We start from the raw sequence: 17,425 nt of genomic DNA on the forward strand, positions 1-17,425 counted from the left end.
AATGCCTCAATGCATTTTTCCATTACAATTATTTTCACCATTTATAGTCAAAAACTTGTCAGAAAAACATTCAAAATTTTCTTCACTGCTTACAATGAAGACAAAAGTAGACATAAATAGGCATAGGCATCATTTGGTACATTTATCGGATTGGATGGGTCATCCCATTCAAACCTATGTTTGATTGTTAAATTAATTCATATCTGCTTTAATCACTCATAATTTACAGTTTTTCGCACTTGCACTAAAATTTGACTGTGCTACAGTAAATATGTTTACAGTAAACAGCTGTTAATCTGTCAGGAATCAAGTGGTTTGAAGTGATGATGCCACACAGTTCAGTCCAACCCACTTAATACAAACTAAGATAGTACAAAAACCTGTTTTATACGAATGAAATTGAAATCCCCTGAAAATTGCATTCAATGGCCTTGTATTTATTACACATTTAGTACAAATCATTGAATGTGAAAACCTGGGTAATAAGTAACAATTTCCTAGTCCACTTTATACTTTTTGCGTTATATTTCAAACCCACATAATGTGAAGTGCCAAAACCAAAATTGGTGAATTTTGACCTAGGTATGTTTTGATATCGTAATTGCATGATCACTGCAGTGTGTCAACACATGTACTAGCTAGTATAATCCGCATACATGTAATGAACAGTTTTGAATTAAACAATAGTATATCCCTGTCCAAAGTCTCACTTTTTTCATTTCTGTGTCTGTTATACTAACGTTAACCCAATTAGTACTTAAAATCCACATAATACGAAAGGTTTTGAAGGGTCCCCAGGAATTCTTAATAACCAGGTTGGACTTTAGTAAAGAAAAAAAGCAAAAAAGTTGTCAAACATATCTATTCAAAAGTTTTATTTTCAACATTTTATAAAATAAAAAGTTCATCAACAGACATTCCACATAATTATATATTTCAAGATTTCTTTTACCCTCTGATTTTTACATGTACCCCTCAAATTTTCTGAAGTGGGGTACACTTTACCCCTGAAAGGGAAAAGTAATGGGGCATGCTGGATACATGTTTCTAAAGGGATCAGTAGCAAATATAGAATACCTAAATCCTCACTTTAGTAACCCCAAAATATTTTGATTCAACGTAGTCTCTGCAACAAAGAAAAGTTCCCAGACGGATCTTGGTGTCCACCAAAGAATTATCAATGTCTGACAATGGAAAGAGAGATCTTTTCTCTGCTTTTCAAACTTTAATTATAAAAATTCAAGATGACTGCCTCTCGATGTGGAGCCTATACATTTGAATTTTGGTACTTCTTGAGAAATAGCAGTAACAAACTCAAATCAAAATCCAAGATGACTGCCTCTCGATGTGGAGCCTATACATTTGAATTTTGGTACTTCTTGAGAAATAGCAGTAACAAACTCAAATCAAAATCCAAGATGACTGCCTCTCGATGTGGAGGCTATACATTTGAATTTTGGTACTTCTTGAGAAATAGCAGTAACAAACTCAAATCAAAATCCAAGATGACTGCCTCTCGATGTGGAGCCTATACATTTGAATTTTGGTACTTCTTGAGAAATAGCAGTAACAAACTCAAATCAAAATCCAAGATGACTGCCTCTCGATGTGGAGCCTATACATTTGAATTTTGGTACTTCTTGAGAAATAGCAGTAACAAACTCAAATCAAAATTCAAGATGACTGCCTCTCGATGTGGAGCCTATACATTTGAATTTTGGTACTTCTTGAGAAATAGCAGTAACAAACTCAAATCAAAATCCAAGATGACTGCCTCTCGATGTGGAGGCTATACATTTGAATTTTGGTACTTCTTGAGAAATAGCAGTAACAAACTCAAATCAAAATCCAAGATGACTGCCTCTCGATGTGGAGCCTATACATTTGAATTTTGGTACTTCTTGAGAAATAGCAGTAACAAACTCAAATCAAAATCCAAGATGACTGCCTCTCGATGTGGAGCCTATACATTTGAATTTTGGTACTTCTTGAGAAATAGCAGTAACAAACTCAAATCAAAATCCAAGATGACTGCCTCTCGATGTGGAGCCTATACATTTGAATTTTGGTACTTCTTGAGAAATAGCAGTAACAAACTCAAATCAAAATCCAAGATGACTGCCTCTCGATGTGGAGCCTATACATTTGAATTTTGGTACTTCTTGAGAAATAGCAGTAACAAACTCAAATCAAAATCCAAGATGACTGCCTCTCGATGTGGAGCCTATACATTTGAATTTTGGTACTTCTTGAGAAATAGCAGTAACAAACTCAAATCAAAATCCAAGATGACTGCCTCTCGATGTGGAGCCTATACATTTGAATTTTGGTACTCTTGAGAAATAGCAGTAACAAACTCAAATCAAAATCCAAGATGACTGCCTCTCGATGTGGAGCCTATACATTTGACTGCCTGTAGGTTATCTTATTGATGGATTGATCACAAAATGCCATGATGTATGAGGTGTATGTCCTTGTTCCACTGATGCTGGCTTTATCCAAGTAAGATGTCCACCTCCTCCAGAGGTATTTGCAATCTCAGTTCCTTCTCCATGATGAGGTCTGTGACACTGGAAAGAATTTCTTCACCAAATATCGCCACACCATCCAGGTACAGCACCTGAAATTTACAACAATAAAAAAATATTTTGAGTATTACTGGTGTATAGCTATAAGTCCACTGGAAAATTATGAGGAAGCAACAATTTATCAAACAAGATGCCCATGGGCTTTAATGTCCATCTGACTATTTGAACAGCGTCACAGTATACAGTAGTGACTAACAATCAAGGAAATACAAATAACTCCTTAGTTGAAGCTTTCTGAAATATTTGAAGACTTGACCTTGAAGTATGTAAAGGTCATTCACTTGAACAAACTTGGTAGCCCTTCATCCCAACATGCTGCAGGCTCTGTATCAGATCAAATCACCTAATATAAGTTATTGACAAGAAATTGTTTAAAGATGTTAGCCTATTTGTCTCTTTAACCAAGAAGGTCAAGGTTATTCATTTGAACAAACTTGGTAACCCTTCATTCCAGCATACTACAGACTTAATATTGGGTCAGTTACTCTCTAGACCTCTTAATTATCGACAAGAAGTCATTTTAATATTTAAACCTTTCTGACCCCTGTGACCTTGAATGAAGGTCAAGATCCTTCATTTGAACAAATTAGGTAGTCCTTCATCCCAGCATGCTACAGGCCCAAATTCAGTACCCTGGGCGTTTTGGTTATTGAGAAGATGCCATTTGAATGAAAAGTTTACTAACAATGGTCGGCATTCAGCAGACGACAACGGACGAAACTATAGGTCATTCTGACCCTTTTTACAAAATCTGCTCCCCTTTCCCCAATGACATTTCTGGCCAAATTTGGTTGTAGAACTCTGACTTGAAGGAAATGTTGAAGCAACAGACAGACAGACAGACAGACATAGGATATGTCCTTCCATAGCATGAGTTCATCTATTATCAGGCCAGGTGAGGTTAAAACCAATAACATTCAATATATTTTAAATGCTGGTAGGCAAAAGACATTAAAATGAAATGACAATTTGACCTATAAATAAAAACTGCATTATTTCCAAATCATTTTTTTTTTCAAATTCTTTATATCTATTTGATCAAATACCTTAGCCCAAGGGCAATGTTGAAGTGCTTGGTAAAATTTCCCTTTGGCTAGATCTTTCTTTCCATACTTCACCTGAAGAAAAGAAATCAATTGAATACAAAGGATTTGTTACAAAAAGGATTGTTTGGTTTTCTGAAATCGTAGTCGAAATTGCATAGAACTGTGGGGGTTGTATGTACCCCTTTACATATACCGAGAAAAGCAGCAAGGTATGGGCCAATCTCAATAGCTGTCCAATATGTAAAGCAAAGATTTATATAGATAATTCATGTCACTGGTTCAACTGCTGTAGAAGAAATAGATACAAATATAGCTGAACTGTGGTTACCACAACTTGGCTTCATGGTCTGACTGCACACATTTTACTGTGCTGTAGATGTAAATATAATGATTTTTAGCAATACTGCCAAAAATAATTTTCAGATCTTATCTGTACTTATGCATCGTAAGTATTATAATTCTCAAAATGTTGGTAATATTTTATGGTGAATAAAATATTAAACGCTCTTCTTGATTCGTTAATTTGAAAATTACAGCACATATAACTTTAAATTAAATCAATAAAATTATTTCTCAGAGTGTACATGTATAGATACAAGGATTTGCAGAGTGCTTGGAAACCTGTGTCAGCTAGCCAACATCAGAATAAAAAGTATGTTTTACCTCTGTATACAGACACAGTCGCCACAGCAGGGGACAATTCTGTACAATAATACTGTCCTTGCCAACATCACAGGAGGACCTTATACGATGAATCATACTTGTTTCTGAAATCTTCACTTCTTCTGTAAATTAGACAGTTAAATATTTGTTCAAAAAGTAATTGTTTGTCCTTTTTTGCGTTCTCCAAGGAATAAGACTATTACTTAATAAGTAAGTTGGGCTGTAAAATATTAGTGATATCTTTGCCCTAACCCAAAAGCCTTCAATAGCTTTTTCTCTTTGAAATTTATTTACCTATTGGTGTACAAATAAGATCCAGATGGGTTTTGCTTAGCTTATCTACGGTTAAGTTATTCATGGCTGATATTGTAATGAGCTCCTGTTTTTAAAACAAATTCTGCAGTCGAATTATTTGATATTATGTTATATATTACATTAACCCATCAAGTACTTTGTTACTAGTAGCGATTTAAAGGAAATATTGATGGATAAACTACATAAACATAACTCAGGGCAGATTAAAAAGTTATCCTTCCTCAAAAAATACCATTCTTGTACCGTATTCGCCGCATTTAGCGCCCATCCCCCTATAAGGGCCCTCCTTTCTGGAGAAGAGTTGAAGTTGTAGAAATGCCTTAATCCCACAGATTTAACAATGTTTTACAAACATGTGATGCCTCTAACATTAGCATTATATCCCATATTACATTAACTTGTCAGTCTTTTACATGTGAATAACGGCATGATAATTTGTCTCAAAGGAATTTATTTAAGCCCCCTGGGTGCTTATTTGAGCTAATATGGTGTGTCTATTTGATACCTACCATCCTTACAAAGTTTGTCCTTCCTCATTTGTTCTTCCAAGTTACAAAGTCTCTGAACCTGAGAAAGTATCGCAATCAGTAGCGGAATAGGTTGTGCTCCATCCTTCAGACGATGGGTAAAGAAACGATCTAGACGACTCCAAGCATTTGCCTTTAATTCTGCTTGAGTGAAAAGCCACAGGAAGTAAGGACTGCAAGGAAAGTCACCAAGGGCACAAGTTATAGCTGAACGCAAACAGGTGAGGGGTGCGGACATTGTTGACATATGATACAATATAATTCTAACTTTGGTTTTATGATGTTCTTCCAGAACTCGTGAATAATTGGATGTTAATTGCACACTGTGAGAGTGTTCAGAGTTATCCGAGGTCGTCTGTTCTGGAAGTAGATGCTGAACTTTTGACAAAGTCAAGTCTACTAAGCCTATACTCTCCTTCAGCCTGTCTGCTTGACTAAGCCATGCGTACAGGGCACAGCATCGTGTAAACTCACAGAAGTGCTGCAACGTTAACACACACATAGAACTAGTTGCATGTAATTCAAGCTTCAGGATCTTTACATAACCTTCAAGCATTTTATTCATTTTCTTCATTGTCAAAACACTATTGAAAGGATTCATATTTGGTCGAGAGTCCTTAATGCTTTTACCCTCCACAAGGCACTGAAGACCCCAGCGAGCTTCCTCAGATGAGTTTTCTGCTTCTTTGATCTGGATCCTGTCCCCACAAACATCTTGATGCCCATGTGGAAACTTTAGAATCATCTCCGTCAACATTCTATACAGTCTCACAAGTCCACATTGTGTTGATATGTCCATGTCTGACTCAGATTTGCTAAGCAAAGACAGGGCTGCCTCTGCCACAGGACGTGCTTCTTGAGCTCCTCCAACTTCCCACAGCAAAGCTGTGTACTCACTCCACACATACGCATTATTCCTGATTCTCTGTTCCTTTAACAAAGACTTGCCAAACTTTTTCAGTTGTTTTAGTCCACTGGAACTATCCCCTATGCATTGCTTCAAAAAACGCAGTCTTAATGCAGTAAGAATAGAGTGTGAGTTTGAATCATTGTCAAAATAAGTGACCATCTGTTCCAACAAGGAATTGATAAAAGTTTTGAGCAGTGATGGCACTTTGGTATTACCATGACATTCAGATAGAAGGATTTTGTCAAGGACCTGTGATACACAATCTACATTGCTTTGACTGTCAAATGTGTTAACTGTGCTCATCCAAAAATCTCTATCAACTCCAAGAAACATCAGAAACTGTACCACTACTTCAAAATGAAGTTGTTTAGGTAATGTAAACAACACACCAGAAATATCGTCGAATAATACCAGTCGTTCCATATCCTGACAGTCCTCTTCTGTCTCGCCATTAGACACGTCTGGTCTCCACGGCAACAAGTGGGCAGACTCTCGAAGGCGTTCAATGTTCAGCCACATTCTCCATTTTGGATCATTACAGGCAAGCAGATCTTGTTCCTCTTGTTCAATATCTGAAATATGTGATTTAGATACTGATATATATATACTGAAAACATGAGGCTAAGAGGGCCTGTATCATTCATGTTATGCTCGCATTTGGTATTTGCAAGAATGTAGTCTCATGGTTAGGGAGACAACTCATCATTTTTTTCATCATCATGAATACTTCATGTTATATTATACCATGTGTTGATAAAGTCTTAAAAGCATTTAACAAGATGTACCTGTAGTGGAAGGTGGTGCTGCTAAAGGTGCAACGTGTCCACGATGTTCTAACCAGTATCGCCATCCCCTGGCATTGCTTTCTCCTACTCTACTAACACCACTGTCCCAAAAACTCTCAAACGCATTTCGTTTATCCTGGTGACTCTCGAGTGATGGAGGACAGAACAGGTTGAATTCAATCAAGGCCTGGAAACACCCCACGGCCTTCTCAGTGTGGCCCGCCTGTCTCAGGAAACAGCAGTACTGGACGACCAGTCCTACAATAATATATGGTACACTAAAATCATAACACATTATTCGGTTTACATAACGTATTTGACCCTATATAAGCTCCCCATCCCTAAAGCGCCCCTCCCCCTTTTTAGTAGGCTTCAATTTCACTTACTTCAAATCAATGCAGACTGAAAAAATGAAACTTCTATAGCCTTTCATAATATTATTCTACAAAGTAAGGCATAAATCAATTTGCAAAAGAAATCTATAAAGAAACCAATAGAAGTTTGTTTTTTTTCAGTCTGCATTGATTTGAAGTAAGTGAAATTGAAGCCTTAAAAGGGGGAATTCCCCTTTTAAGGCTTCAATTTCACTTACTTGGGTGCTTATTAGGTCGAACATGGTAAATTTGTGATATTTTTTTAGCTAATGTTCCTTTAAAATTCAAGCGTACCATGTCCTTCAGAATCTTCCGTAAGCGAAGGTATCAGAGCGTATTCGAAGATAATGATTTTAATTGACATCAAAGTGAAATAAACAAGAGGCAATTAGGCATACAAGCATATTTAAATGGTACTATCTGATAAATATTATAGTTTGCAAGAAAATTCAATTACCAGAAGACGTAATATTAAACCTCTAATTCTAAATCAATTTTGATCATTAGAAAGCAAATTAGCCAATGCAGATGAATAAACAGTAATCATAAGAAATACCTGACATGTGATTAGAAAATGTTCCAGCTATCCCCGCCAGATCTTGGTGCCCAACATAAAATATTATTAACTATTGATGTCTGTCACATCAGTCAAAGGTAAAAGAAGGAACATCTCGCTGCTTTTCGCATATTTCCCTATTTCTTATACAAATATTTGATTCACAGGGGAAAAAACGGTATGCTGCTTGGTTCAGTAGAGAGCACCTTTTCTATAATTATACCAATATCGACGATTTCCTTTACAAGGAAAAACTTAACAAATAGCCATTACTTACGTAACATCTCCATGTCAAGCCCCTCTGTCGACCTGTGGGAGAACACGGTACCAGTCTGGTAGCCAATCAGTTTCTGTATACAGTTGCTATAGAGTTTACACACATGAGTGACAGAGAAGGTTGGGAGATGTGACTGGTTGAACAGAAGGTAACGCCTCCACAAGGTAATGTCTGTTGGGTACTTGAAGAGCAGACCTTCCAGTTCTTTGTTCACATCTGCAGCCTCCAGATGGTTCTGGCACAACTCAAGGTATTTCAGTTTCAGAGAAACACATGATGGATTTGTCTCCATAGCTTTCTTAAGAATCATTATCTTCTTCTCGTAAATAACATGCTTAGGGAGTTTTTTAACATTCATGCTTCCTGACTGGCTTTCATCTGAAAGATCCTCATATAAAAATCTATCTTGAAAGTTCACAAACTCCAGCCAAAGTTTTACATCTTTTGGATTTTCCCTTAAACGTTTGTTAAAGTCTTCACTTTTCTTCCACAGATATGATTTTTGGATAGAGTTGTCTTCTTGTTCTAATTGCATTCCTCCAGAACCTTGTATGTATGCGTAAGATTTTTTGTCCAGTAGCTGGTCTCGAATATCACCTTTAAGCTGATTGTCTTCCTGATTAAAACACACAGACTTGTCCTTGGTTACAGATATAAATTCCTTTGCCTTTTCACTACTGGAACCCACCTTGCTGGTGAGTATAACTTCATGTGGAGCCATTCTTAATGATTTCCTCTGTTCCTTACTGTAATATCGATTGTGTGATTTTGCTTTGCCCCCTTGCTCCTTTTTATCCTTGAGTGACACTGTAGGACCATCAGTTTGAGCTAAACAAACACTTACATGTCTTTTGTATCTGGCAACATGTCTATCCACCACTGATCCGTAGATATAGTTGTTTTTGTTAGGATTTCGGTCAATCCTGTAGGCATCTTCTGCTTCCAGACCTGGAATCTCCTCAATAAACACTTTATCACTGTGCTGGAACAACTTTCTCCTTCAAAAGAAATTTGTAAGATGTCTTTTATTGTAAGCGATATATTGTGAAATCATTAGATTTCATGGGGATTTAATTTTCATGGTTTTCATTTTTTGACCAGAAGCACCAAAAATATTGTCCTCGCGAAATTTTATGTGTTTAAATGGACATACATGAATGTATACTATGAAAATATGGTTACAGTATTTTGAAAACAATCATAATCAACTATTTTTAATCAAGCCAAGGCTATCTATAAAGCTTAAATTACAGTGACAACACACAAACATAAAATAAATGCTGTGTACATGTACATGTTTCCCAACGAATTTAAATCCCGATGAAGTTATAAAATTTTGTTTCCCAAAGAAATCATTTCACATGTACAGTATTCATAATATTCTGTGATATTGGTATTATTTTTCATAACCAACTTTCTTTTGCAGCAACTAAAGTTTGCAATTTTCATTTCAAAACCAAAATTGCTGAGATTAACCTTTGCAAAATTTAATAATTTCCGAAAACCTGTCCATTATTAGAGAGAATGGATAGTACCGAGCCCGCAGGGCGAGGTACAATCCATTCTTTCTAATAATGGACAGTTTGAGGAATTTATCCTACTTAAAACCCATCATACCACTACTCACTACCTTGCGTACCCTGTTTGAGAAATGGGACATCCCATTTCAGAATTGCACAGGTGTTCACTCACCTGTGACAAATAATGGACTAACAATGTTGAGATGCATGCACAGTCATTTAGTTTTACACCTTTGGAGGTACAACAGTGTTTTTGAACATGTCGGATAGTGATATTTTCCTTACTCGGCCATCATTTACATGTAGGGATGTACGCAGCTGTGATTCAGATTGTTTGCCTGTTTGAAGTGACCTATTTATTCGCACAAGGACAGGTGCATTGTCTAACTTTACATCAAATACATACAAGCAAGGTGAGTTTTTGCTACAATTTAAACATAACTGTTTTTCCTAAAAAAAATCTACCATACGCATGTTATAGATATGATAAAAAAAACCATATCTGATTGCTATGATAGCATTGCACTGGAATACAATGAAACCTGTCTAATCCGACACCACGTGGGTGTTTGGTCAGATTATTCAGGGTGTAGGAAAGTCAGATACTGTTGTATACTATTGTTGCTATTGTTGAATACGGAACAGTTACAGATAGGATAGGGAAAGCAGGTGTCAGATTAGACAGGTTTCGCTCTTAAGTATATTATGTTTAACCATAATCATCAGATTATATGTTATAAGGGTTGTGAGATATCTGATCTAAAAGACTGCATATTATCCCACCTCAGTCAAGAATCTAGAGTTCCTATTCCTCGTCAATTATAAGTTTTAAAAAGATGTAACAAATAATAATGCAAGAATCTAATTATGTTTTTTTTTCTTTTCAGAACAGTAACAGCTAGGAAGGGGAAGTAATAATTTCGATGGAGGAGTGAACTTAAATGTAAAATTTTGGATAGTCAAATAAACATGTTTAGTTTTCCATACAGCAGCGTTTTTTTTTCCCTTTGTTCAAAATAGACTGTCCATTATTTTGGGGAATAATGGACAGGGGCCCTATAATAATGGACAGTGAGTTACATAATGGACTCCTAGGTGTCCATTATGTAATATAATGGTCATATACAACAAAGGAAACTTTACTAGCTGAGATTAACCTTTGCAAAATTTAACTTCCAAAATGAATGGTAAATATCAAATTACAGAGATAAACTTTTACAAATTCACTTTGCTCCCAAAAATCGCAAAAGTAAATTGAACGCCAAAGAAAGTTGGTTTTTAGAATATCATACTTGTATATGTAAATCATGAAGCACAATCAAAAGGCCCATATCGCTTACCTAGCTAAATAAGTAAGTTTTCAAAAGGATGTACAAAGATGCATAGCATTTTTATGTACCCGGTAAGTAGTCAGTTTTGAAAACTGTTTACGGACGGACACCATTTGCCGACGACAGATGCTGGATGACATTATGGCATATAAGTATACTTTTGTCCTTTGGACCAGTTTCAAATCTATTGTTATATTTGTACTTCATTCATGCAAAAAATCGTTATAAATAGTGGCTTTTCTTACTGTTTTTCAGTGACATTACTATACTCAGGAACTGGACTCCTTGACCTTGCCCTCGACTTTGACCTTTTGTGTTTCTTTGACTTGTGTTTATGTTTCTCTTTTTTGGATTTTTTTCTGCGTTTCTTCACTTCAACATTATCTGTAATGGAAGTTAAATCTTATTATTTTATTGAAATATAATTCTTTACTCCTTCCTTATACCAGTCAAGGCAAACCTTTACACTTTATGAGTAAATAAGAATCACTTAAACAAGAGATCAGAGAGGGATCTTATTCTTTGCACTCACCAAAGAATGATCTATGTCAGACAATGGAAAGCTCTGCTTTTCTCTTCTTTTTCCTCTATCATTGAAATATTGAATATACATCGTTAAACTTCCTCAAATGCTTAGCAAAATCACACTTCAATTATTATCAAATTCAATATGGCCATTAGAACTGTCTGCTATGCTGTCCTTGGATTTGTTCCAAAATGGATATATGCTGCACTCAGGACCAAGAATACTCTACAAGTTTTACTTCAGGAAGCCAGACCTCTTTCGTACTCTCTGAGAAAGTGACAAAATCCAAGATGGCTCCCTTTTCAGTAAAAATTGTTATATAATGGACAGGCGGACCACAGACAAAAGGCAATTTGAATGGGATAAAAACAAACAAACTGTGCATTTTTGTTACATTACGTGCATTGTGCTAAAAATTTATGATAACTTACCGTCACTGTCTTCCTCACTTGAACTTAAATCTTCTCTTTTTGGTCTTTTAGATCTGAAAGTCATGTATGGAATAATTTACAACCTTATTATTTCCAACAATAGGTCCAAATGTCCTGTATTGCTTACTTGGCTTAAAATCAGTATATATCACAAACATTCAGGTTTACAATTTAAATCCCTTGTCCAATAGCATATGGACACTACCAATCAAATAATAATCAAATTGCTCATGATCAGTTTCAGAACCAAATTTATTTATATGAAGGTTTACACAAGACGTATTTAGAACTTATATGAATATAGTCAAATTGACCCCTTTTGATCCCATCTTTAGACTCCTGGAGATTCTGCACTTTTGCATTTGCACAATTGTGATTCCCATCCCGCTGCGATAATACCAATGCAAATTTATAAGTGTTATATCTGAAGTTTAGATTCAGAGAAAAAAATTTATGGAATGAGCCAAATTGACCTCTTTTGGGTCTACTCCTTAATTAGGTCCCATGGTTAGTCTGATCATTTTTACAATTTTGAATCGGTCCACATCCCAAATACAGGATATATGCTACTCGTGCAATAAGATTGAGAGCTATCTAATGTTTAGAACTCAGTTATATGAATTAGCCAAATTTACGCTTAATTAATGAACAAGTGAACAATTAATAACATAACAGAAAATCAATGTCAAACATCAGTTAATACCCTGTATGTGGCCCAGCTGATTGAGCATCTTTGAAGACTTCGGATGAAGTGACTGCCTGAACAGGAGGGTCTTGAGTTGGACTCGCTGTCTGAGATACAGATTCTGGTTTGTAGCTGCTATTAACTAACCAATCCAAATTACCTGGATCTATAAAAAAAATGCATCAAAATTATAACACAAATAAGGATTATGTACCCTCATATTCTGTATTTGCATATTACAGAGTTATCTACCCTTGCAGGAAGGTATTGATTGTGACGTCATGTGTTTGCGAGAGTAACATCATACTTTTCGTAGAAAAGGAAGTGAATTGCACTCACAAATTAATAATGTAACAATTATACCTAATTACCACAAGGGAGCTAATTCTATAATAGGCAAGGACGGAATAGGTAGCTCAAAAATATAATAAAAGTATGCTACATATTTTTTTCTCTCTACCAAACATTTCTGCTGAAGTAGAAAGTGTGAATGAAACATTTTTTAAGCAGTAAACATGCAATTAAAGAAGCTCCATCGCTGACAAACGTTATTTTTTCACTATCAAAAACAGGAGCAGACGATTTAGTATATTTCTTCAGTTACAAAATTTTCTTACTTTACACCATTACCACCATCGAAAAGTTTGAGCTTCTAATTTTACTTCAAGTTAAAAATATAAAAATTAACTAATTGCATCCCGAAAAAAATCCGTGGCACTATATCCTATATGGAATGAAGTACTGATTGCGCACGCACCAAAGTCAAACTAAATTATTTTATATTAGTTTTTGTGTTAATTAGATATATGTATACACAATTAAACACCAATTATTGTTCAAATGATGAATATCATTTATGGTCTGTCGGCGGTGGAGCATCTTTAAGTATACTGACAATTTTTACTTTTGGCTGGGAGTTTATTTGGTTTTTTTTTTTGTCACAGGGAGCTTTCCATCCTTTTAATACACACTGTACTAAATTGTATGAATGTGTTTTTATCTTAACCCCTACAACGTGTAAAATGGCCTATGAGAACTCTAGATCTAGTGAATCTATATATATATTAACTATAACTAGGCCTTAGATCCAATATCTCATTATCAGATTCCCTTGACCACCGATACTTGGCGATAGATCCTGGGTCGTTTTCGTTTATTCGGAACAGAAACATATATATTTATAGAGAGAGATTGGCAACTCCTCCATTTTTACGATCGGCAGATGTACCTCTATATGTGCTTAGGGGTTTTTAGAGAAACTCTTAAATAGTTGAATATAGAAGAATAACTTTGATATGTTGTAAAATTTCAGTAATTTTCAGATGGTTTGAGTACGATTTTGGGTAAAAAATAATGTTTTAACTTATCTATTAATTAAACAAAACACACTCCCGGTTTTGAATGCCTGATTTTCGAAAAACCACGTAAAATTGCTTATTTTCATGCTTTCAAAAATCATATTAAATATCATCAATCGAGAAAACTGATCACATCAAACCATGATATAATGTTTAAACTTTGTGTTGATGGAAAAATAACATGTTTAAAAGAATACACTTAAAAGTAGTTAGCCAAGGGAAAAATGCCTATAAACCGGAGGTCCCTCTGCTTGTCAACAAATACAAAGAAGGAGTTTCCAATCTCTATGTATATGTTTCGGATTTAATAAACGAACAACTAGGTCCAACCAGTCAAACAGCATAATCGAAAACGGCCTAGATCTGAGAGTTACGTCGTCGCATTACCGGGAGTATCTCGGTCATCTCGAGGTTCTGCATGTAAACCAGTATCAGGAAATAAGGTCCTTGACTGTTTCTTTTCCTCTGACTCGTCTGAAATGGGGAAAAGTGGCATTATCTGTACATCGCAAAATCTACGATTCGGCTCACAGAACCGTACATTCCGTGTAATTCCTTGTTTTGTTGGCTTTGGTTATGTAGCCATTGAATGCAATCGTTTGTGTGACTAAGACAAAACCGGAAACGATTTAAAGAAGGTGAGACTAAAATCCGGAACCGAAACCGGTACAATCGTTAGTGATAGTAACCCCTCGGCCGTTTTCGATTATACGGTTTGATTGTTTGGACCTAGTTGTTCGTTTAATATGAATTTAAGGCAAAGCCTCAGAAGAGCGCAGCTACATGTAAAAGGTTATACCATTATAACTTTATATTGTCCATATTTTTCTACGAGATTTACAATAAAATATTTCACTGACATGCACATGTAAACTGTACTATCGATAGTTAGAAAGAATTCAAAATAATCCAAATGGAATAGTTCAATATACTTCAATCTTGTTTTTATCAGATGCAGAGAAAACTTGGCAATATGCCATGTTATCATGTTACGCGGGAATCTATGGCGTCATCTTTGACGTTTGGTATTGTGACGTCACTGCATGCTGACGGTACCGTGCGTTTGAAAACATACAGAGTATATATTGGACCAGTGCATTTATTGCGTTGTTCTCGTATTTGTGTAAATTAAAACTACTTACAGTAATTTTAAAGCGTATCCCAATGACACATTTCGTCTAGTACAGAAAATTTCAAATCTTGTGCTGATAACGAGAATTAAAACATGGCTGCCTACATGGAGGCGTGAGACTTTTCCCGCGGGACACGATTTCAAAGTCCAAGGGGTACTGGAATGCATTGAAATCTATATGCTCACACATGTGTTATGGTTAGGAGAGCTTCGCTCTACGCCACAGGGACATGGCACGACTTTTTTAAGCTAACAGTATACATATATATATATATTATAGTATCAAGGATACTATAATATATATATGTATACTATTGGTTAAAATTTTTCGTGCCATGTCCCTGTACGTGCTCTACGCGGCCTTTGGCCGCGCAGACAGCTGCGCTCTTAATATGAATTTAAGGCAAAGCCTCAGAAGAGCGCAGCTACATGTAAAACACTTTAACATCATAACTTTATATTTCTGTATTTTTCTACGAGATTAACAATAAAATATTTCAATGACATTCACATACTATCGATAGTTATAAAGAATTTAAAATAATCCAAATGGAATAGTTCAATATACTTCAATCTTGTTTTTATCAGATGCAGATGCTATCAAAATTACGCGCGAATCTGTGCCGTCATCTTTGGCGTCAGGTTTTGTGACGTCACTGCTGACGGTGCCGTGCGCTTGAGATCATACACAGTATATATTGGACCAGTACATTTATTGCGTTGTTCTCGTATTTGTGTAAATTAAAACTACTTACAGTAGGAGCGTATCCCAATGACACATTTCGTCTAGTACAGAAAATAATCACTTAAACCACAGGAGTTTGACGTTCTGTCAATAATACGATAAAAATATATATATATATAAAAAATACCACTATATACTAAATAAAAACACTATAGGGGTATTTATATATATATATATATATTTACTCTCAATTATTGACAGAAAGTCAAACTCCTGTGCTTGAACCGGTTGTTCCGAATAAACAAAAACGGCAAATCTGAACATTCAAACACTGAGCCTGGAGTATCGAGAATGGTATTTCCAGTCAAGACGCATCCGGAAGAGCCTAAAATAGAGTAATCTATAATCCATTTTAATAATGTGTATTTTTTAAATCTAAAATTAATTCAAAAACCCTGCATATTGGATTATCATTTTTATAATATATTCGATTATTTTTTTAGTGAAATTTTATATGCATGGTTCAAAACAGGGGCTTAAAAATATGACCAGGACCATATCCACAATCTATATATAGCTAATTATATATATAATATACCCCATTTTTGGGTAATTCAGAAATAAACCTACTGTAATTCCACCCCACAATGATACTCTACGTTACGCCCCAATACAATTAATTTAAGTAATGTAGATCTCTAGCATCGTAGTGGAACGGAATCACAGGTCTAATTTTGATTAGATTCGGGCCTACCCGATCTTCGATAGATTGCTACCTATACATGTAAGAAAAAAGGAGGACCAAGGATGGAGCCCTGTGGAACAGCAGCATTTATATAAGATAAACGAGAGAAAAAAATCGTTGTTTTCGGTTGGATAGGTAACCTTTAAACCATGAAGGTAGAGAATCTCGAACTCCAAAGCTACACTATGTACATTGTGCATGAATATATTTTTTAGAAGTTTAAAGATAGACAAGACTTTTGTGCCGATAAGACACAAATTAAGACTATTCTTATTTCTTTAGCCTTATCAGATGAGAAATATATGTCTTGCATGATAGAGATAAGTATGTTTGTAGGTGAGTCGCCATATATAAAACCTGACTGGTGTGGTGCAAAGAGAATTGGTGAGTAGAAACATGTACACATCCTTACCATCAATGGATAATAACGTAATGGATCCATAATTTGTGTATTTCAAGCTTTCCATTGGCTTTATGTAAATGGATAACACTTGCTGTTATCAATCCAGAGTTAGTACATTCGTTTAAAGATGCTCCATCGCCGACAGAGCATAAATTATACTCTTCGATTGAACAATAATTGATGTTTAATCGTATACATACCTACATATATGTCTAATTAACACAAACAAGTAGAAATTAGAATAATTTATTTTGCTTTTTGTGCATACACAATCAGTTCTTCATTCCATATATGACATAGTGCCATGGATTTTAAAGGCCCACTACCTTTCCGAAATGGCTTTTAATTTTTAAATTTGGAATGTAAAACGAGATTGATAATTATGTAGAGTCGCAAAAGTTAATAGCTTACTGTTAATACTACACATTTCATCACCTGAACATTTACATTTAAATAATTAAATGTTAATTTTCATAACGGGGGTCGCGGATCTCGCCGTCGTCCTTCAAGCGTAAGTTGACTATCACTGCGCCTAACGGCAAAACAGCGGAACGAATCTTCACTGTTA

The 17,425-nt window shown here is 35.5% G+C and overlaps 1 protein-coding gene and 1 long non-coding RNA gene across 3 annotated transcripts; one reads left to right on the forward strand and one right to left on the reverse strand.

Annotated features, from left to right (window-relative positions):
• Positions 1-856: 856 nt before the first annotated feature.
• LOC138317580 (nuclear exosome regulator NRDE2-like) lies at positions 857-14,514 on the reverse strand. Of its 2 annotated transcripts, none has more exons than XM_069259353.1 (10): positions 14,280-14,514; positions 12,553-12,694; positions 11,850-11,902; positions 11,138-11,276; positions 8,042-9,039; positions 6,835-7,092; positions 5,122-6,621; positions 4,298-4,419; positions 3,635-3,706; positions 857-2,620 (listed from the first exon to the last, which is right to left on the reverse strand). In XM_069259353.1, the coding sequence occupies exons 1-10, from the start codon at positions 14,386-14,388 to the stop codon at positions 2,495-2,497; spliced, it is 3,519 nt and encodes a 1,172-aa protein (XP_069115454.1). In that variant the 5' UTR covers positions 14,389-14,514; the 3' UTR covers positions 857-2,494. The 2 variants fall into 2 exon arrangements, with proteins under 2 accessions (XP_069115454.1, XP_069115453.1); XM_069259352.1 differs by having other exon boundaries at positions 12,553-12,700; positions 14,280-14,513.
• On the forward strand, positions 9,704-10,547 carry LOC138317581 (uncharacterized). Its single transcript, XR_011207776.1, has 2 exons — positions 9,704-9,974; positions 10,449-10,547. It is a non-coding gene; the product is annotated as an uncharacterized lncRNA (long non-coding RNA).
• Positions 14,515-17,425: the final 2,911 nt, after the last annotated feature.

This window comes from Argopecten irradians, chromosome 3 (assembly GCF_041381155.1).
Source record: "Argopecten irradians isolate NY chromosome 3, Ai_NY, whole genome shotgun sequence".
Taxonomy (NCBI): Eukaryota; Metazoa; Mollusca; class Bivalvia; order Pectinida; family Pectinidae; genus Argopecten; species Argopecten irradians.